Source organism: Macrobrachium nipponense, chromosome 11 (assembly GCF_015104395.2).
Source record: "Macrobrachium nipponense isolate FS-2020 chromosome 11, ASM1510439v2, whole genome shotgun sequence".
NCBI classification, from domain to species: domain Eukaryota; kingdom Metazoa; phylum Arthropoda; class Malacostraca; order Decapoda; family Palaemonidae; genus Macrobrachium; species Macrobrachium nipponense.
In genome coordinates, this window is record NC_061087.1 from 58,560,788 (window position 1) to 58,583,634 (window position 22,847).

The 22,847-nt window shown below is 37.5% G+C and overlaps 1 protein-coding gene across 5 annotated transcripts in view; it reads left to right on the forward strand.

Moving 5' to 3' along the window:
• LOC135206155 (probable cytochrome P450 49a1) overlaps window positions 1-6,676 on the forward strand; it is a 112,859-nt gene extending 106,183 nt beyond the window's left edge. For all 5 annotated transcript variants that reach the window (XM_064237448.1, XM_064237456.1, XM_064237438.1 and 2 more), the window contains one exon: window positions 1,525-6,676. In XM_064237448.1, coding sequence (XP_064093518.1) covers window positions 1,525-1,641 — 117 coding nt within the window. In that variant the 3' untranslated portion in view covers window positions 1,642-6,676. The remainder of the gene's footprint in view (window positions 1-1,524) is intronic.
• The last annotated feature ends 16,171 nt before the right edge of the window (window positions 6,677-22,847 follow it).

Below are 22,847 nucleotides of genomic sequence, written 5' to 3' on the forward strand. Positions count from 1 at the left end.
AGCAACGGCCTGCAATAGGCATACAAAAGACCATGGACTTCACCACCCCCCCCCCCCCCCACCCACTTCTCTCTCTCTCTCTCCTCTCTCTCTCTCTCTCGTCTCTCTCTCTCTCTCTCTCTCTCTCTCTCTCTCTCTCTCTCTTCGAGGAAGTGACATGACATCTGCGAGAACCCGCAGAGAGGACACTCCTGAATGAGACAGAAACTACCGGTAACGGACCAAATCAACTATCGGCCAGAAATGGAAATCAATTCCTTGTTCGCGCCGTTTGGTGTACGCCATGGCTTAAGGATGACATTTGTTGCGTTATGTTAAAGTAAATTTAGTAGTACACATTATTCAGTCCAGTAATTTCTGTTTACATGATTAAACATTTAAAATAGACTTAAAATTATTAGTATTAATAAGTCTGACATTAATAAGTGATCTGTAAAAAAAGATTTATTTATATCATCATGTGTGTTTCTTTTTGTAATAATGACTGATTTAAGTAAGCAATAAGCATAAGTTAACATAATTACAATGTAAGTCTATTGTGTGATGGTGATAAGGTTAATCCCTAGGTGACACAGACTGGATGCAAGGTGATAAGACCTAGGTAGTGCATAAAAGGCGAAGTAGAGCATAAAGAATTTGATACTTAGAAGGATATTAAAAATAAGGGGTTCAAAAGGCTTTAGTGGTAAAATTATTACACAACCCCATGGCAAAAATATGAAATCACTCACTCTCAGCACATGGCATGCATGATTATTACAATTGTATGAGACATATACGTGCTTCATTAGGTTCATTGGAAAGTGCTTTTCAAGATCTTATAACAGCTGATGAATTTATTAAAATTTATATTAAAAAATTTGGAACAGTACGGTAAAAAAAGCGAACCCAGGTCAAATGAAAATCTGAATATCTTCACTTGAAGCGCCGTATTTTCTACATGCTCAGTTATATGCATTTAAAAGGGATTTTCAAGAGCTTTCCAATGAGCCTATATTTATTAAAATCGGTATAAAATTAAAGACGATAGAGTGAAAAAGCGTCTGTAAGACTATGCTTTAATAGCTTAATTCAGCATCATCTCCACCTTTTCCTATGGCGCCGCGCAGTGACAATCAGTGTCAATCATTTATGCGTGCATGTCCATTGCATGTTTATAGTTCCATGGTGTGACCAAATAAAATCGATTTAGGCAGGTACAGTTTTATTGTAATTTTCTAAGTGAAGACCTGTCTGGTCGAAAGGGAGACATAATAGGAAAGCGGAATACAAATGAACTAACATTATCCCTGAAGCTGTTGCTCCTCAAGACTTTCTATTTTAAAGATGTTCTCTGGTGTGTGAATGTGTGTTTAAGTTACTGTTTATCCTGGCTATAGAAAAATGATAGTAGGAGTGTGACATAGCACAAGAAAGCCTTTGAACGCTTGTGTACTAGGTAAAAGTAGACGAGAAATGAAAAAGTATACCTACAGCAGTTTCAGTGATTATTTAATCTGATGAATGGCAATCTTTCTCTTACAGGTGATGCACAGATATTCGGTCTCTTACCAGTACGAAGACATTGACATCATCAGCCGATTAGTTCACGTCCCCTCCCAACCTCTGCGCTTTTCTTTCAGTGAGAGACGGAGTCGCTGAAGCCAAACTTGCATTTTAAAGCAACTCGAACATTGTCTTGACACTGCTCCAGACGTCACTTGTTTTGGTTAACTATTTCATGTGTTACGTGAAAAGAAATGACCAAAGACGTTAAATCGGTATATCTTTCAACTTATCTCGAGTGTGAACCTAGAATAAAAGTATATAAGTAATATGTTAATGAATAAAGCATAAAATAATGCAGCTAACTACACACATGCGTACGTTAGATATTTTGGAAGTACTTTATCAAAAATATGTACTTCATACACGTCTACGACACAAGAAACATGTTCGACGCGTCAGACCCTCTTCCCATAGATACTGTGCTTGAAATTAGTAACGCTCAGATGATACAGTTCAGTGATCGAGCCAGGCTTTGCAAATCCCTTCCTATTTTATTTGTTATTGCATCTTTTAACCTTTCTTACTTGGCGCGGCAGAATGTCGTTTCCTTGTGGTTAAGCCAGGCCTTTCCTTTTTTTTTTTTTTTTTTTTTTAACCTTGACCATGAGCTTGCCTACTTTTTTTACCTTTGCTAACCGTTTCATCACATAACTAATGTTTTTAGATTTCATTTAAATAGTGTACAAATTTTTTCTTTCCTTCATTTATAAAATCCACATTTCATTACAATAGAAGAAAAATGACTCAATGTGTAGAGGAGACCGGGGCTAGTTGGCTACAGGGGTAAGTTGGCACACTCAAAATAACTTTAAAGCTTACCAATAGATGACTCTAATACATATACTGTGTAATTGCAACGTGGTTCCTCAATTACCAGCAAAATTCTATAGAGATAGAACGTAGGATCTCGAATTTATGAGAAAAAGTTTTATTTTGATTGTAGTAAGTAAATTTTTTTTATTTTTCTGTTATTTGCTATAACATCTATACATTCATAAAGATTATTTTTTAATTATAGCATAGTTTTCCGTATGGTTTAAAGATCCTATACCATTAAAATTAATCATTCAAAGCTTCTTGGTGTGGGCTGGTAAGTGTTTTTGTACCAAATAGTAGGGATGGGGCAAGTTGGCTCAAAATAAATGGGGAAGTTGGCACACGTTATTTAATAACAATAGTAAGCCTATTTATTTATATAATTTACGTTTTGTTTCTGGATTTTTGGACGGATAATGAGATTAGTGTCCTATCATTTCTTCCACATTGCTCTCACAAGTTGCAGCCCCTGGATTTTAGTGTTTATAGTGATTCGTGGATGACTTGTAATCCAGGATCAACTATGCCCATCTGTGACATTCCTGGTAAAGTTTCCTCGGCTTTACCTTACCCCTAGCTGTCACTTATTCTGATGTTTTCAATGGGTTTAGGGTTGATGGAATCTCACCTTTGAATACAGACTATTTCAAGATTTTGATTTTACCGGTGCGTATGTAACAGATTGAGAGATGTCCGAATAGACACATGGGCTTCAGATCAGTCATCTGCGTGATAGAGTTTAAGAACTGCTCCTGTTGCTTCAGAAGAAAGCTCAGCTGAAGACAGCCTGTGTTTGGTAACCAAGCCAGGAGAAATGTGGGTCCAGTGCAGGGCATGTAAAATTGATGAAGAGTTATTTGACACCTGCCACAATTACAACTAGATGATGATCCGAAGTAATACTAATGCCTTATATTTTGTATTTAGGAAATTCAGGGGGTATTTTTGCTATTTGATTTAAATGCAATGTAGTGATTTTCTTTTAATTATCAATATGCCAACTTACCCCATAATGTGTTGGCACGAAAAAGTTAGCATGGGATGGAGTAGTAGTAGTTGCTGCCCACTCTGTGGGTCGGCTCCCCTCTTGTGGGGATTTTGTAGTGGGAGATTTCTATTGGCAAGCGGTTCGTGGTAGTGGTCTCACTCGCCATAGTGTTCATACCGACACCCTCTTGGAGGGTGAGCGAGTCAGTAGTACTGACCTTTTCTTTATTTTATTTATTCTCTGGTATGTGTTAGTACATTTACCTTAGAAATAATGGATTAAAGGATATTTCGCGCAGCGACACGAACTGAGCCCAGAAATAGATTTTTCCTTACGTCAAAATCCCATTTTGCTATATGATAAAGACGAATGTTAATATTTTTTAATGGTGATAAGAATTTTGCAAAAATGTTTGTTTTCTATTCGCAATGACCAAAATTATCAAAAGTGTGCCAACTAGCTCCGGTCTCCCCTACTATACCTACCCATTGTAGACAGGCTTTTGCTTAGGCAGATTTCATTGAGAACCAGTACTCACGTAACAGTGGGACAGAAAGTACTTCTTAAAAGAAAATAAAATTATAGGGAGAGGGAAATTGCAGGATAAATATAAGGGAAATGAATGGGTTATCGAGGAGTGCTGGATGATGGATGTGGTCTGTTCAAAATTAGGTCGGTTGGGTATGAAAATAAGGTTATACACAGATCTAATGTTAGGCCTATCAGTATAAAAGATGATAATGAAAGGATGAACGGAGAGGATAGACAGTCAGATGATGATTTCACAGTGCCTCATGTGGAAAAGGTGCTGGGAAATGGTGGATGTGGATGAACAATCAGATGATAAGTAGTATCAGTAGTGCCAGTTATGGAAGAGGTTCTGACGAGGTTTGGCATTAGTTCTTCACAAACAACTAATGCAGAGACTGAAAAAATGCCGACCATTGTAGGTAATTATGTATACATACAATCAGTTAGGTTAAAGAGGTCTGAAAGGTTTTAAGCATATTTTTTTTCCTTTCTCCAGCAAATAACTATTAAGAAACTTCTGCTGATGCATAGAAACGGTTATACTATGTTGATTAGGTGGTTCATGTTCCTCTGTATTTCTATGCATATAATAACGAGTTGGTCAATCTCGTTATTCTAAAAGGTAGCGATGGGCCAAGAGCGGCAGACAACTGGTAATTGGTAACACTCTCTCTCTCTCTCTCTCTCCTCTCTCTCTCTCTCTCTATCATCCCAGGTCACCAAATCAGAGTCATGAATTACAAAAATATGCATTTATTTAAAAGCAAAGTATTAACTGAATAACTCAGATTCTTAACAGAATAAGTAAATGAAATGTTAAACCCAAAGTCCAAATAACTCAGATAACCCACGGTAATTAATCAACACCAACATTAGTTTAGCCATAACACCAGGCACAGTCAACATAGTAATCAAGTCAGTACACCATTTCCCCAATGAACAATCCCCACTCTTCTCCAGAAACATTTCCCCTCGTCCAGAAATGCCTGTTAGAAGACAGGAGAACACTCTGGTAAGCACAAGATCATAATCAAAGATCATATAAACAGAACATCTCTGAAATAAAGATTCAAATACAATCCACCCACACTTTGGCCAATATAGACATAATAATAATCACCCATTCAGCCAGTATGCACTGTCACTTAACAAAGCCACTGTTTGCAGAAGCCATCCTGGCCCTGCCTTCTCTCTGTAATAGTCTTCCCTTCATTGCAATACAACACTCATATGTAGGGGGAAAAGCGCACACATAAGCATGAACCCACACTCAATGCCCACGATGTTCACGCCCCCAAACTGCTTAAGACCAGTTTCAAAGTCACCTCTACATCAAGCTCTCATAGCGACAGGACGAGGCACTGATTTGCTTAGACCGCACTCTTGATCACACTACCTCAAAGAAAGATGCATTAGCATTCCTAAGCTGTCACACGAACACTCTGTCTCCAGGGAAGTTAAATTGCTGATTCTCTACATTCTAAGAAACATCACTGCATATCACAGGGTACGCTGAGGGCATCGTTGCAATGTGTAGCTTATGCATGATAAATTAGCAAGAGGGTTACCGTCAGTCCATATATCCATATAACCATGGTTAAGCCTGACAATTTTTTCCCACTACTAGTGAAAAATGCAAAGAGTATCATGAGGCCTATATCCAGGCCTGCTGCAGTTTTAAGTGTTAATGAAATGTCAAACTGTAATTTACATTGTTATCAGTAAGTTCTCAAACCTGGTATGGAGAGGACTCAGTTGAATTTGATCTACCAGAACACTTAAAGGTAGCATTCTTCAATTTTACCATAATCATTTTTACCCAAAATTATAGTTCAAATTCATACTACGTTACAGTTTTAAAAGTAAATTTTACCAACTAGCTAGTCTACCAGGGTTGATCATCACATAACCAAAGGTAGCCTACCATAGCCTAACCTTAGCTTAGCAAATGGAACCTAACTTGGCATAACCTTCAGGAATGCTAATTTTCTGTGTCCCCCTTCACAGACCATGTAATACAGCTCAAGTCTTGGCTAGCTATGAAAGTCTAAATTATTCTTACAGGCTAGTATAACTTAGACAGACTGCACAATGTAAATAAGCATGTTGAATCATAGGTCAGTATGATTGTGACATGTTACGTAGCATTTATGTGGTTACTATGTGTCTGCAGACTACTGCACATAGTAAATAGTAAATTAATATTTTGCCATGTTATTTCCCTTACAATATTCACCTGCCTTTCTATTAGATTCCGCATTAACTCGCGTTTTATTTTTCAACAAATCTCCTCAACGGAGCCCATCTATTCATAATAGAAGCCTTTTCAGAATTGTTTGATTTTTATTTTTCTTTATTGAAACAAATACTTTTATGCACGGTATTGTTTAGTTTTTTGTCAAGAAATGATTACATTTCTCATTATTAAGACAAATATACTTAAAATTTATAAAAACTTTGTATTTTCAATAATTTATCTTATGTGGTATTGGAATTTTTGAAATAAAAAAAAAGTTAGATTTTTTGTTTTTTATTTTGAAAATCAAAACATATTTATATTTCAAAATAGATATTAATTAGTGTCACAACTGGAGACTGGGTGTTTTCGGTATATCATTAATAATTATCATGAGTCATTGGGCAAAGCTATTTAGTATTTCAAGAAATGCATTCCTACTAAAAAATCCAAATCCATTGTTTAAATTTTCCAGATGACACCAAATTTGGCAGTGTAACTCATTGAAAATTAGATATTCCTTGATATTCTTACGATTAAATACCAGTAAAAATTAATGCGATTTGTTTTTTTATCCTTTTTATTAAGATTTCATCTATTAATCCTAGTAAAATATTTACTTTGAATTGTTAACAATGAAAATATATTTTAAAAATAATTGTATTTCCCGGGAAATCCCAGGATTATTCTCTAATTGTCCCAAAATCGGGCTCACACTGGAAACATTAATTGTGACCTTACTTAGCATGAACTTGTTTCACTTCTCATCACAACCAATAGTACAGACTAATGAATATTGGCTGTTAGGCGTCAGGCTCTTGAATCTAGGCTATTGGTTATGCTATTATGCTTATGGATGAAGCTTATATGGGATGATAGCGTTGGAGATGACAATTATTTTACCATGCTGTTTCTCAAATTTTATTGTGCGTCAGTTTGACCGATGAATAAAGACCGATAATAATTAGTCTGCCTCTAGAGATTAAAGATTAGATTAGATTATAAAATTTTTGGCACATAGCCAAGCGCCGGGGCCGAGGGGCCATTCAGCGCATATATATCTTAAGAATAAAAAAGTCACAATCGTACAAACAAACATACACACAATCGATCTAACATACAAATCATTCATTCATAAAAACCAAACAAGAAACCTAAAACAATTAAGAGAACATTACAGTTCATAAAAAAGATTAGTATTTTTTAAAAATGTCATTATTTGCTCTGCCTGAGCACCTTCACCTAAAATATAGGCAAGAGTCTTATTTGCCAGCAAACAAGCTCTACGTTTGTTTTCAAAATGAGGGCACTCCACCAAAATATGCACCACAGTCAAATCCACATGACAAGAGGAACAGCGAGAAACCTGCCTATCCGCTCCACTCATCATTAGATACCCATGAGTATATTTAGTGTGGCCAATACGTAATCTAGCTAAAACTATCTCAGACCTTCTATCCATCCGGCTATGAGGCCAAGGATGAACAGTAGGCCTAATCGACTTTAATTTAAGATTATTATCTAAAGTAGACCAGTGGGCCTGCCACTGGTCTCTACAATAAAATCGAATGGTACTTTTAAAATCGGAAACAGGGACGCCCATGCTGGAAATGTGCCTAAGCCTAGTTGCAGCCTTAGCAGCAGCATCGGCTCGCTCATTCCCAACAATTCCAACATGGGACGGAGCCCAACAAAACCTAACAGAAAAACCTCTTCTATTAATTAAAAGATAAAACCAATCTTGTACTTCTTGCACTAAAGGGTGGCAAGAGACTAGGCTTTTAAGAGAAGATAAAACACTCAAAGAGTCGGTAAAAATGGTAAAAACCTTGTTAGTACAAGAACTATAAAAAATATATTTAAGAGCAATCAAAACTGCCAGCAGTTCGGCTGTAAAAACAGAAGAATTAGAAGGAAGCTTCTTTTTAATGATATTATCACTAGTCACTACAGAGCAACCAACACCATCAGAACCCTTCGAGCCATCAGTATATATATGATGAGAATCACCATGTTCAAAAGCATGATCCAAGAAACTTGCCCTCAATTGATCACCAGAACTGTTGCTCCTGCTGTCCCTAATTGGGCAGATCTCTAGGCATGGTCTATTCCAAGGAGGAAACTTTGAGGGCGAAATTTCAGCTACTGCAGGAGGTAGCAATCCCACCTCCCTGGCAGAGCTTGCTAGTCGAACTTCAAGTGGCTTTGGCAGTCTAGGTCTATTTGGGGCTCTATCAGTTGGTTCTCTAACGTACTTATAGTTGGGGTTCAGCTTTGACGTAAGTACTCTTGATATGACTCTCAAGCCTAATTCCTCCCTACGGATAAATAGTGGGGGAAAACCTGACTCAACATATAGGCTTTCTACTGGTGAAGTTCTATAGGCTCCCGTACAAATACGTAAAGCCATATTATGGACAACATCTAATTTCTGCAGTGTTGTCTTGCATGCACAACAGTACACTTGACAACCATAATCAATTTTGCTTAGGCATAAAACCTGGTACATCCTCAAAAGGGTAATTCGATCTGCCCCCCCCAATTAAAATTAGACACAACTTTAGGAATATTAAGACGAAGTTCACGTTACATACAACTTCATTGACATGTTGAGTAAAAGTTAATTTCTAATCAAATGTAACACCTAGATACTTAATGCTATCTTCATAAGGTAAAATCGAATCATTTAAAAACAGCGTAGGGATCTCTTCCACTCTTCTTAATCGGCAAAATCGTATAGCTTTGGTTTGCTGAAAATTTGAACCCTTTAGCACTGGCCCATAATGTTGAAGCATTAATAGCAGTCTGGATCTTTTGACAAGCTTCAACAGCTGTAGACTTGCTACAGATTATTGCATAATCATCAGCAAAGGCCAGACCATGCACCCTGACAGGAACTTGTTCTAGTAGGCCGTTGACAGCTACATTAAAGAGTGTTGGACTAAGGACGCTTCCCTGAGGTAACCCTTCTTCTTGAGGGTAAGCAGAAGAAATGTAAGAGCCCACTCTTACTTTCAGGTAACGTTCTGACAAAAAATTTTTAAGACAATAGAACAAATTACCCACAACACCCCATTCTACAAGTTGCAAAAGGATACCCCCTCGCCAGGTCGTGTCGTAGGCTTCTTCTAGGTCAAAGAACACTGCAACAGTCTGGTTTTGCACAGCAAAAGCATTCTGTATCTCCCGAGTAAGGAACATCAAAGGGTCAGAAGTACTTCTATTTTTCCTAAAGCCAAACTGCCGATTAGATAAAAGATTCTTTGAATCCAAATGCCACACAAGTCGAGCATTGACCATCCTCTCATAAATCTTGCTAACACAACTAGTTAGAGCAATTGGCCTATAATTCTTAGGAAGGAAGGAATTTTTAAAAGGTTTTAAAACAGGTACAATAATCGAAATCTTCCAAGACTCTGGTGAAGTTCCTGAAAGCCAAAAACTTTTTAAAATGTCTAAAAGAAATTGTTTTGTACTTCTAGGCAGATTAAAAATCATTGAGTACAGTATATCATCTTCCCCAGGAGATGTTGGGGAAGATAACGAAATTGCATGATCCAATTCTTTCATGGTGAAAGGAAGATTATACGACTCTGAATTTAAACTAACAGCAGGAACAACCGTGGTACTGTCCCTAATATTCCTGAATGCATGGGAGTAATGTAGGCCACTAGACATATTGGAGAAATGCCTACCAAAGGTTTCTGCAAATTCTCCAGAATTAGATATGAAGAAGCCATCAATTTTCAAAATAGGCAAGGGAGGTGGAGAAAATTTCCTTTGCAGCTTTCGGATTCTGTTCCACACTAATGACATAGGTGAATCATATTTTAATTCACTTATATATCTAATAAAGGATTCCCTCTTTGCTTGCTTAAATGTTTTCTTTTTGCGTAGCAAGAGCTTTTTTATAGATAATTTTATTGACTAAGCAAGGATATCTACGATATCTCTTGTAGCAAGTTCTTGTTATCTTTCGGCTCAAGGTGCATGCATCACTCCACCAAGGTACTAGAGGACGCCGAGGTTTACCAGAAATTCGAGGAATAGACAGCATGGCGCCACACAACAATATACTGATTAAATACTCATAAGCGGATGTTGGGCTCTGAAAATCTTTTATATCTTGATCAACTTCAGCAGATTTTTTTTAAATATCCCCAGTCAGCTTCCCCTACCTTCCATTTTGGTAAACATGGAGATGGAATATTTTTCATAAACTTTAAGTGAGTGGGCCAATGATCACTGCCATGATCATTCTGGTCTACTACCCACTGGAAATCTAACTTCAAAGATGAAAAGCAGATAGTGAGGTCAATGGCTGAATCAGTATTATGAAAAACATCATGTCTTGTAGGGGAACCATCATTCATTAAAGTGATGTCATTTAAGTCAAGCAGCTGTTCTATTATTAAACCCTACCGGTCGCAGTTTGGCTCTCCCCAGATGGTGTGCTTGGCATTAAAATCTCCCATCAAAATGAAAGGTTTAGGAAGCTGGTCTATCAGTGTCTGTAGATCATTTCATTCTAGCTGACGGGGATTACCCTGCACATCCTGCAATCTACTTTCTAATGATGGATCAAGGTAGAGAGAACAAATTGTGATCCATTTATAATTAAAAATTTGGACTGCACAAGCCTGCAACACAGTGTTCAATTGAACAACCCTGTGATTAACAGACTTGCGGACTATGATGTCTGTGCCTCCCTGAGCACGTACACCTATCGGGGTGGAGACCTGTGAAATGAATAATTAAAACCCAAGTTGGGAGTGTGCTCTCCCAACTTTGTCTCTTGTAGACACATTGCAGATAAATCATGTTCCCTAAACAGAACCCGAACTTGCTCTCTATTTGGTATAAAGCCACGGATGTTCCACTGCATGAGAGCCATTATTTAGAGGAATGGATCTTAAAATTCTCTACTAATTTAGGAATCTGTGTCCTGGTGAGAGAGATCTTATCAGTTTTACCAGCACTACTTGATCTAGATCTAGGTGTTACAGATCTTTTTGATGAAGGGCCTTCACTTGCCCTTTCAGTTTTGCTTTTGTTTTTCCTTTGAAATCTGAATGACCGTGAATGAGGCGGAGAGGGAGAAAGGACCCTCTTCTGACGAATAACGAGGGCCTCCATCTCCTCACCGTCATCTCCACGGTGCACTGTAATGTCAGGATCAGGTGAGGGCTCAATGTCAGGCAATGTCCCTGACACAGAAGTCATCATCATACTGAGATCTGGCTTGAACCCTTGAACCAACAGGGTCCCCTGGCTTGACCAGAGTCTCTGCAACATGGGAAGCCCCACCAGGGGGGCCATGGGAAGCCCCAGCATGGGGCCCATGGGAGGCCCCACCAGGGGGGGCATGAGAAGCCCCACCAGGGGGGCATGGGAGGCCCCACCAGGGGGGGCATGGGAAGCCCCAACAGGGGGGCCACAGGGTGCCCCACTAGAGGGGGTGTGGAAAACCCACCAGAGGGGCACTGGGGAGCCCCACCAGAAGGGGCATCAGAAGAAGCAGTATTCAACTGTTGTGCCTTCAAGGCATCTGAATAGGTTTTCCTGCCCAACAGCTTCTTGGCCTGTCCCACACTGATGTGGTCAGCAATAGATTTAAGTAATGCCTCTTGTTCTTTTTTGAATGCACTACATTTCTTATCACGGGCTCGATGTTCACCCTTACAGTTTACGCAAATTACTGGTCCAGAACATTCCTCGTGCTCAGGCTGACCACAGGATTCACAGAGTTTATTTCTGGTACAAACGTTAGAGGAGTGTCCAAAACCAAAACATTTAAAGCACTGGAGTACTCTCGGTCTATAAGGACGAACTTTCATGATTTCACTGTCAAGAATAATTTCAGATGGCAGGAAAGAACTTATAAAAGTTAAAATAAGCATCGATGAGCGGGGCACTTTAAAAACCTTCCAAACCGCATCTGGACACATTTCCAAAATTTCCTCCTCATCCATTTCATGTAAATCTTCATTAAAGATAACACCCTTCACATAACTAAAATTATAGTGAGGTTTTACCTCTTTTACCATACCCTCAGGATCAAGCTTCAAATTTAGGAGCATTACCGACTGAACATTGGTCTTGGTATGAACTAAAAAACTATTACGCCCAAAGCGAGTTACTTCTGGGCTCCCAACATTGCCGATCTTCTGGCTTACCAACCTTTTCACCTTGAAGAGGTTGCTGTGATAATTAACCACTTAGCTGGGTCTGGAGATTTGGAGATTTTACTTATTCCATTAGGATCTTTTATTTCATTTGGTGGTTTATAAATGTCAAGATACCTATGGACCTCTTCTGCCTCTACAAGTCCAACACTCTTAGAATCTGACCTAAATTTTCTAAAGGCTCTGTGAGCTTCCGATTCATTGTTGAAAATTATCCAGAATTTAAAAAAAAAACCATAATTATTGCCAAGTTTATTTCGTAATTCTTTGATGTTCCCAAATTTACAAAATTCATTAAATATTGTGTCATAATTCCAGTCTAAAGGGACTGGTTTCACATGCAGAATGTTTGTAACAAAGAGCTCATTTGAAAAAGGCTCCAAAGTTACAATGGAGGAATTACCAGTTTTTTCCTTTTCCTTATCCTCGCCTAAGTCGTCAACCGAAGGTCAAAATAATGTTGCCATAAGACGAAGAATTGATGATTCGTCCAGGTAGGCCCCCACCCACCATGGACCCACATTTAGAGGTTAGTGTTATCCCATACAGGGCTGCCCTAGGGGTACCACCCAGATATACACCCCACCCACAGTGCTTAAGGCGCTAAGAGCAGGGTTTGACATATAAACTTTCCCCTCGCTCGACTACGTTAGGTACTCGAGTTCTACGGGTGAGGTGGCATGCCAACCATCCTCACCCACCATCAAATCCAATGAACAAGTCCAAATCATGTCCAAAACCAATCCAAAAGTCATCAACATAAAATCTGTACCTTATAGGGGGAGGAAGCAGAAGGATGAAACGTTTTTAGTAAAAGAAAAAGGGCTGACTTATTTAGTTGGATCAACAGCTGGGCACCAAGGTCCAGCGAGAAAGCAGTTCCCACCGGGCATCAGGACCCAGCTGCTGAGCCCTAAGCCCCCCATCCTCGGCAAGGCTTCAGCATCTGGGGGGCTCTAGAGATTAAGACACTACTGTAAATTTATGGTTGAAAGAGAGGCACATAACTGTATTGCTCAAGTGTATGCAAACTACAGCAGACAGAATAGAAATCTCTATTTCTCTATATAGTATACATTGTCCTTGGTAAGTGCTGCAAAGATAGTTTACCAGTCTTTAAAGACTGCTAAGAAAATTGGTTGTCAATGTAGTATGTAGTTGCCATATCTACAAAACGTTATGACTTAACTATTGAAGAAACATACCTGCAAAATTAGATATTTTTTATCTCTGCATACTGTACATATTATATATAGTAAATGGAGCATAACTCATTTGACAGTCTTGACAGACATCAGAGAAAACACGTTTTAAAGAGTACAGGGTTTTTTATTAGTTTGTTTTGGTTGCGTCACAGTTTACATGATAAACATCGCATAGCGATGGCACCAGGCAGTTCACGTCACAAACTGGCTTGGCTACTATGAGCTGTCCAATCTCTCTGCTCTATATATGTATATGGGCTTACTGAGTAATTGTACGTAAAATATGAAGTTAGTCTTGCAAATATTTCTATAATGGTAATTTATGTAAAACTCAATAGGGCTTAATGTGCTCATTTCTGTTCCCAGGGTTGCTTGTGCTCTTTGGTTTATTAAAGGTATATGGGTAAGTGTTTGAATTGCAGCTCTTGGATTCGAGGAGAAATTTAGGACTTCAGTGACGTCTTTACTGACTCGAGGGACTAAACACAAGACTTGAGCGAGAGTTAAGCATCCTCACTCTAGATGAATAGACATTACTTAGTTTCTTAGTTTGGCTCCTTGAAGATACCTTCAGAGAAAAATCGGGCATAGCATTCCTCTAGCGGAGAGTGTAGGGCAAGCTTGCAACTAGTGGTTCCTCCTGATGGTCTCTCGAGGAGATTTCACTACTAAGTCCCTTGTTATTTTTGAAGCAGCATTTCGAGGACAATTACAGAAAGAACAGCATAGCACCCAGAATGAGCTAATTTATGGTGAATATTCAATATAATTAATTTTGTTAGATAACTGTCTCTAGATAACAGAATAAGAATTTTTTGCTCATTCTTAATATTGATCTTCATCCTCCTCAAAATGCCATTGTTATCAACAAACAAATTCAGTTCCTCGTTGGAAGAGTGGTTTTCGCTCTCGGCTACCAATCCGGTGGTCCTAAGGTCGATTCTCGGCGCGGCCAACGTGGAATCAGACAAATGTATTTCTGGTGATAGAAATTCATTTCTCGATATAATGTGGTTCGGATCCCACAACAAGCTGTAGGTCTCGTTGCTAGGAGACAAATTGATTCCTAGCCACGTAAAATATATCTCATCCTTCGGGCCAGTCCTAGGAGAGCTGTTAATTAGCTCAGTGGTCTGGTAAAACTAAGATATACTTAACAAACAAATTCAACTGAGAAACTATACCTGGTATATCCTTTCATGCACAAAAACCTTTAGAGAAATGCTCCAAAACATCAGAAAATCAAATGGACAAGAGCTAAAGAGAAACAAATTCTTACCCTCTTGTACATTAACTTGCCTTCTCACTTTAGCTTTTCATTTGTGTGTGCATATTATACACCGACGGTAGAGCAAAATAGGTCTTCGGAAGTCAGAAAAATAGAAATATTCACCAAGTAATTACTCTTAACTAAAGGAACATGAGAAAAATTCATGTAATTTCCAGAAAGATAACCCTCTTGAGGAATAGTGAACTGCATGTCTTGTGCCCTAATATTACTCAAAACTTCATTAACATCAGCAGGATTCTCCTTGCCATTAATAAACCCAAAATGAACAGGATGTTTCACAGTTTTTGTATACTGTAAATTCTGTTCAATACAAAAGTAGAACATTGGTTCGTTTTCTTAAGTTGAAGCGAAGAACTTATTAACCACTGTAGGGCACAAGAAGAATCTGAAAATAGAAAAATCTTTGTCACCTTTATAGGTTTTATGCAATTGGGGCCAGCAAGATCCAAATAAAGATCAACAGATTGTTCAACTCCTAGATTAATGGCGTGGATCTCTAAAGATCGTATGGATTTACCTTTCAATTGGGTATTAACCAATCGATTTTTAGCATTCACAAAGATAAGTTTGCCAGACTCAACATTTAGTAAATTAATGACACACCCATATATGTCAAAACGGCATCAGTAAAAATAATTAGTATATGATACTTACCATCCCTTCGACCCACAAAACGAGTTACTTTAAGAGGGGGAGATGAATTAGACTCCCTACAGATATTCCTCCAGTCTTTGCAAATTATACATATAAAGCCCACATCGGTTAAACAAAGTTGAAATCAAATATATCAAACTGAGTGGCCATGGACCTTAGAATTAATCTTTTAGTGTTAGCTTCTGGATCAAGGGAAATTGGCCTAGTGAAAATATCATCAGGAAGTCTATTCCATTCAAGCCCAAACGATTTATTGACGTCAGACAGCAAATCAATATCATTAGCCACCAGCCGCTGAGTTTCAAATTTAAAAGGTCTGAATATGCCAGATAACTGCTTGTAGGCCCACCTCAGCTCGTCAGCGCTGCTCGTTGTAACGGCACCATTATCCATATATATTAAGGCGTATGTAAGTTTCTTCAGCTCATCGATTCTTGAATCATTACTGGGAGTTAAGATTAACATATAATATAATGATGCCAACAAAAGAAATGGACTACACCGAAGTCCATTCAAATGAAATCCTGACAATTTTATAAGCAACTGAGGTGTAATCACCTGCGGTGACATTCCAAAACCAAAAAAATAACTGCCTAGACTGATCAATTTCACTTAAAGCCAGCATATTAAAATCTTTCTTCAAATCAAAAATAAAAAATTTTTCATCAAACCTAATATTAAGAAATACAGATGAAAGCTTTTGTTTTAGGTTAGGCCCCGCATACATACTTTGATTATGTGACAGTGACAGTTTCTTACAGGATTCCTGCAAATTAGAAAGAAATACTATGCGACACTTCGTAGTTTCCCTTTCTGGCTCCAAGACTGACATAGGAGGTAAGAACGAGTAGTTAGGGTATTCAGCCTAAATACTTCCAAGTTAGAAATTGGCTCAATAATTCCCGCCTTCAATTGCTCCTTCATGCAATTATCCACCAACTGCAAGGAAACTTTCTTACGGAGTAATTTTTTCAAATTTGATTTTAGAATAGCCTTGGAAAGAGACTCATTTCTCGAAAGAAGGTGCGATACCTTTCCATTCCATAACAGGGGAACAACTATGCGTCCATCACTTTTCGTATGCAAATTTCTCAAAGTGTAGTCCACGAGAGAATTATTGAGCCGATTAGATTCATCGCTGTAAACTTACTGATCACAGTTCATATAAAATTGGCTCTCCATATTCAGGATTTGATCAGTTGCTTCTTACAGATTCCTATCAATAATAGTTCCTCTATCGGAAAGTACAGTAAACGAACAATTTGTCATAAAGTCATTGAGCTCGCAAAATTCATTATTCCTAGATACACTAGTAGCTAGAAAATAAGAATGGCAAGGGAAACTTTAACTTGGGAACTTTAATAGGTACCGTGTTCAGTATTATAATTTTCGCCACAATGGTTTCGAGGCTAAACTCTCATTACCTTTTAGTGAAGTAAGATTAATCAGGAACCTATCAACATTCCCCATAAGAATTATTCTAAAGCAGTCTCAATATACACTGAACTCTAAAGAAAACAGCAAAAAAGGGATTTTAAACTTATGCAAATGAAAAAAAAAAAACAGAAACCAACCCACCGCAATTCACGTCCTATATCACGTACATAACCTATTATGCCTAGTCCAACACGGGATTTTTATAAGGTTAATTGAAATGTTTAACAAAAATTAAGCATTTTATTGTATTTGCTAAATGCCCTAAGTCATACAGGTGCTGATGCGGCAGCTAAAACACAAAGTTGATCGTCGTGAAGCAAGGGGGAGCCGCAGTAATTCAGCCACTTCCAAAAATATTTGAAAACTAAGCTAACTGTCTTCCAGTGACCATGCTAATTAAACAAAATATAAAAATAAAATACAAATTCCATATGGATTTTCAGTACAGAGATAACAAAATCTGACTGTATAGTAATTAACACATGAAGATAAATCTAGCCTTGTTTCACAGCTGTTCCTTATAATACATAATTTATCCACCAAATAAAAATACTAGGTCACTCTGAATGTTAAAGTAAGTATAATGAATTTTACTTAAGATTCATTGGCCAGGAATGAAAACATAATGTTTTTTTTTTTATCTCAGGACGGCAACGTGTCTTTGGAACATCATTAGTCAGGTTCTGACTGCAGACGCAAAGGATTTGGCATTTCATTGTGAAGTAGATTTATAGAATGGACATTTTTTGAACCAATGAAAGATCTGTCTGCATAGATAAGTAAACATATGCCAAATGTGCATATTAAAGAAAGAATAATATCAAACTGGAATCTCATGCTTATCAACCGCCATAGTAGTTTGCGGTTACCAAAGCCCAGCCATCCGGAGTGCACAAAAACTCCAACTATGGCCTTTTATAACTGAAAATATTTGATCAATTGGGATGAAACTCCGGCTATAGAGGTTTCCCAGTAAGGTCTGGCGTGCCAAATTTCATCAAAATCCATTCAGCTATTCCAGAGATCCACATGTCGATTTTTGGCGTCCAGGGAGATGTGGTAGGGGCTGGGTGAATGAGGGCCCTTACATATCTGTGGAGCAATAACGGTAAAAGTTCCAGCCTTGAATTCTAGTTCTTCTGAATGTTCATATTCTGGAAGGGTGCCTTTCGTGATTTGTTTTTTGAAATAATCAAATTTTAAAGTTACAGTGGGCCATTCAAATTAGCTACCAAAATTCAAATTTTCTGATGCTCAGGTACAGACTGCTCGCATTAGAGGAGACCCCGTTTTCTTAAAGGGTGTGAATAACAAGTGGTATTAGGAGAAGCTGGTTGATTTATTGTCAATTATCTTAATTGAAAATTAATTATCATGTACGCTGAATTTACCTGCGTGGTTTTGGTTTTCGCAATTGTTGATCTACCCTAAATAAAGACCCTAAATAGTAGAATGTTTTCACACACACACAAACATACACTACATATATATACACACACATATATATATATATATATATATATATATATATATATATATATATATATATATATATATATAAGCGAACACCACAGGAAACTGATAGGCAGATATCCAAGCGCTTTCGTCTTTACTAAGACATTGTCAAGGAACGATTGAAATACAGTTGGAAAGAAAGTTGTCAGGTAAACAAAAAGATCAAGAATACCAGAGCGAGAGCCTTAATCCCATGTAATGACACAGTTAAAAGGAATATCATTGAATCTTGTTCCAAGTCAAATGATGGAAATGTTCTAAACTCCAGTCTTGGTTTATGTAAACTCGATGCCTTCATAATGAAAAAAGTTGTAGATAAATATAAGCAACAAAATTAATATATTCAGTTTTTACATGTCTTGGACCACATGGATACGTTATAGATTCTGTTAGGGTTAAATTTATGTTTAAGTTTGTGACCGTGTGATATCCGATAATACTGGATTATCTAATGTATGTGTGTATACATACATACATATATATATATATATATATATATATATATATATATATATATATATATATATATATATATATATATATATATATATATATATATATATATATATATATATATATATATATATATATATATATATATATATATATATATATATATATATATATATATATATATATATATATATATATATATATATATATATATATATATATATGTGTGTGTGTGTGTGTGTGTGTGTGTATATATACTATATATATATATATATATATATATATATATATATATATATATATATATATATATATATCGAGCTACAATGTCCTTTATTATCTAATTCGCTCTACCTCGGAATTAATATATTTTCATATATGCTTAACCGAAGGGGAATTTTTTCTCGATAATAGACTTGCCTAGACCGGGGCGCGAACCCACGGAGCTTTTCAAATCCAGGAACGTCAGTGAAGCTTTTAGCCTCTTGCGGTGGTGTAGTAGGTAAAAGCTTCACTGACGTTCCTGGATTTGAAAGGCTCCGAGGGTTTGCGCCCCGGTCCAGGCAAATCTATTATCGAGAAAAAAATTCCCCTTCGGTTAAGCATATATGAAAATATATTAATTCCAAGGTAGAGCGAATTAGATATTAAAGGACATTGCAGCTCGATATATGTATATGAATCACGGAAATGTGATATGACTTATATATATATATATATATATATATATATATATATATATATATATATATATATATATATATATATATATATATATATATATATAATATATATATATATATATATATATATAATATATATATATATATATATATATACAAGAACCGTAGGGGAAGCAGACCCAACCAACAACCAGGTTGAAGAAGCAAAGGCATGTTTTCACAAGTACCAAGTTTGTTATGCCAACGTTTCTCATCAGGTGATGCATCCTCAAGGTTGGGAGATTACAGACTATGAATACTAAAACATCACTTATGCACATAAGTAATATAAGAAATATTTTGACGTTTATTAAATACAAAAATTAAAACAAGAACTTGAAAGGTAAGAACTGAAAAGGGACTAAGAAGACAGAGAGAAAATAAACATACGAAAGATACCTAAAGCCAACGTGGAGAGTAAACAAACAGGCAATTATGCTATGAACAGTGGTGTGGAAGATGATTGGGTGTTTAGTGTCGATACATTAGTTTTTATAAAAAGCGACTCCAACATCATCAACTCATTTGTACGGGCAGATCCGATAATCTTAAAATCATTTATGTCCATGCTGGCACCACAAATTTGAGAATGAATCCGATCATTGGCTAGTTTGGGATTGGACAATCTGCACCCCGTCCTGAAGCTGACACCTTGATGGGAGCAGAAACGGACCTTGAGAAGCCTCCTCGTACATCCAACATAGGTCCCCAGAAAACATCTAGGACAGGTATATGTTATAAATAATGTTGGATGTCAAGGTAGGGTTCAGTCTGTCCTTCACTCTGAAAAGAGAATGTATAAGTTGAAGCACTGGTACTGTTAGTTATTAGAATTAAGGTGCAATGAACTGCATTGCCAGCAGATTGGAATGTGCAACAGCATAGTCACGAGTGTTATGGAAAAGTTTAAAAACATTGGAACGAGGCAGAGCACACACAGGCATAACATTGTCAAGCCTCATCAGTGAGAGCACTAGTGCGCAAGTTGACCTGGTTGGTTGGAAATCGTATGATTGTGACGTCAGAAAAATGCAGCCATATATGTGTCTGTTTGTGCATTAAACAGGGCGTGTTCTTTGAAAGTTCCAGAAGATTGAGAAACTAGTATGCGCACATTTGTACATCCATCGGGCGCGTAAATGCGTAATATATCCCCTAGTGTTGGGAGAAATCAGTCATTGAGGGCAGAATCTTGTAGTGATCTGCGAGTGAGAAAGCCTGAAGGTGCTGCAAGAAGATCCATCGAGAAGATAGATTCGGTTTGTCACCACAGGAAATGAATTCTCTAATTGACAAATTTTATTTAGGAAAATACTGATGGGTTTTGACAATGAGAATAGTGGGTGACATGTTTTTTTTCTTTTAGTCAGGATGACTATTAGAGGAGTAATCGTGTTTTCATGGCTTGGGATTTTAAAATTCATCTTCCTTGATTTTCATGTTAGTTCTTTTGGGGAAATAAAGACTGTTTTTGTATTTCTGAGTTTAGCTTAGCCCTAGATTTGATAACTTGATCTTGCTGCAGAGTTTCTAGTCCTGGGAGATGCTAAGGTAGGTGGAGTTAACAATCAAGTATTTCTTTCCCTTTAATTAGAACAGATTGTAACAGATTACGTTTCTGGAGAGGCTGGGGGTGCATAGGAGCTAGGAAATCATGTAGATATTAGGAAAATGGATTATAATTAGTATTTTTGGCAGTTGTAGCTCCATCGCTGAAGAGGTATTTTAAGTTGGAGTCAGCAAAAATCTGTTCATCGGGAGCTCAGACAGCCTTCCAAGCGCGTTTCAAAAAGTGTGTTAATGTGATGTGTGTTGTAAATGCAGAGTGGCTGTTTGAATATGGTGGCTATTAGTGTAATGATTATGATTATGGCGGGGCTATTGGTGCATTGGGGCCACAAGTTATGGAGACATTAAGAAGCAGATATGCTGTGGAAAAAGGAATTTTGGTGAGAGTTAAATTTCTTTTTTATTCCGTTTTCTCTCTTTCGCTCTTGAGAGATTGTGGAACTATTTTTTTTCCCTTATCATTAGGTGGGGCTCTGTAACTGAAGGTGGATATTTGGGATGCTGGGATTTGATTTTTGAAGTTGTTTGATTTTTTGTTTTACTCTCTAGAGAATTAGTTTATTGAGGGGAATATACGGCTCCGACACATTGCCTTTTTTCATGTGAATGTGTGTTGGTACATGCAAAGAGTTGGGTCGGTGTCGAGGATGCTTAGCCTAGCATCCAGGATCGTGGAATCAACGAAAATACCCGGCTAGCAGCGAGGCAGAAGGTTCGTCTCTCTCTCTCTTTTCTTCCTGTTTTCTTTCTCAATGCCAATGACCCAGATTTGGTCAGCTGTTGACCTTGACCGTGAGGTGGAGAGTGGATTTTCCTCCTGTAGAATCAAGAACATTTACCTTGAAAGTATTTATGTGTTGGGATTGGTATATTTTTTCGTTGTTGTTGGTGATTTGTGTTGGAAACTTGGGAAATATTATTGTTGTTACTGAGGTCGGGTCGAATACGGAATATTAAGGGTTTCTCTAAGAGAGATAAAATGGTGAAAGCAGATAATAGTGATCATATTTTGTTGCATAAAGTCACTAAGGTTGCAGTGGGCTTTCACCCTTTTCGGGGTATGGCTGATGGCGTTCTTTTCCAACCAGTGCAGATTTTTATTGAAGGAGTTAATCATTTTTTAGACACCAAGGGAATTGGAAGTGATGCAGAAGCATTTACAGAATCAAAAGCCTTGTTGGATTTCGACAAAAGGCGATTTGGCACATCACTGCCATAGTTTTCAATACACAAAATGCTGGTCATGGACCAAACTACAAACATTTATGAGGATAACCTATAGAGCAAAGGAACACGGGGATATGGTGAGTAACCTGAGAGGTCTCTACAAGATTAGAAAAGGTCAGAAGACCACGGTTAAGCATAGCTCTCAGCTTTTTGATGAAGCGGGAGAATGGATACAGAAATTGAAAAATTCCACATGGGTAAATGGTAATAAAACCTCCCATGATAACTTGCACAGATTGTTGCATTTTTCCAGGCTTCTACACGACGTCCCAAACGCCATTTTAGATAGCTTTGATGAAAAGATTGAACCTACATAAGATGAGGAACTGATTTATGCTTAGGTGCAGAAACGCATGTCCAAATGTCCCACAGTGGATAGCACATTTTTTGATAGGACCAGCCCAAGGAATTCCACACAAAGAGATTTAAGTTTTCCTTCTCCCCGATTATGTGCAAAAGTGGAATATAAG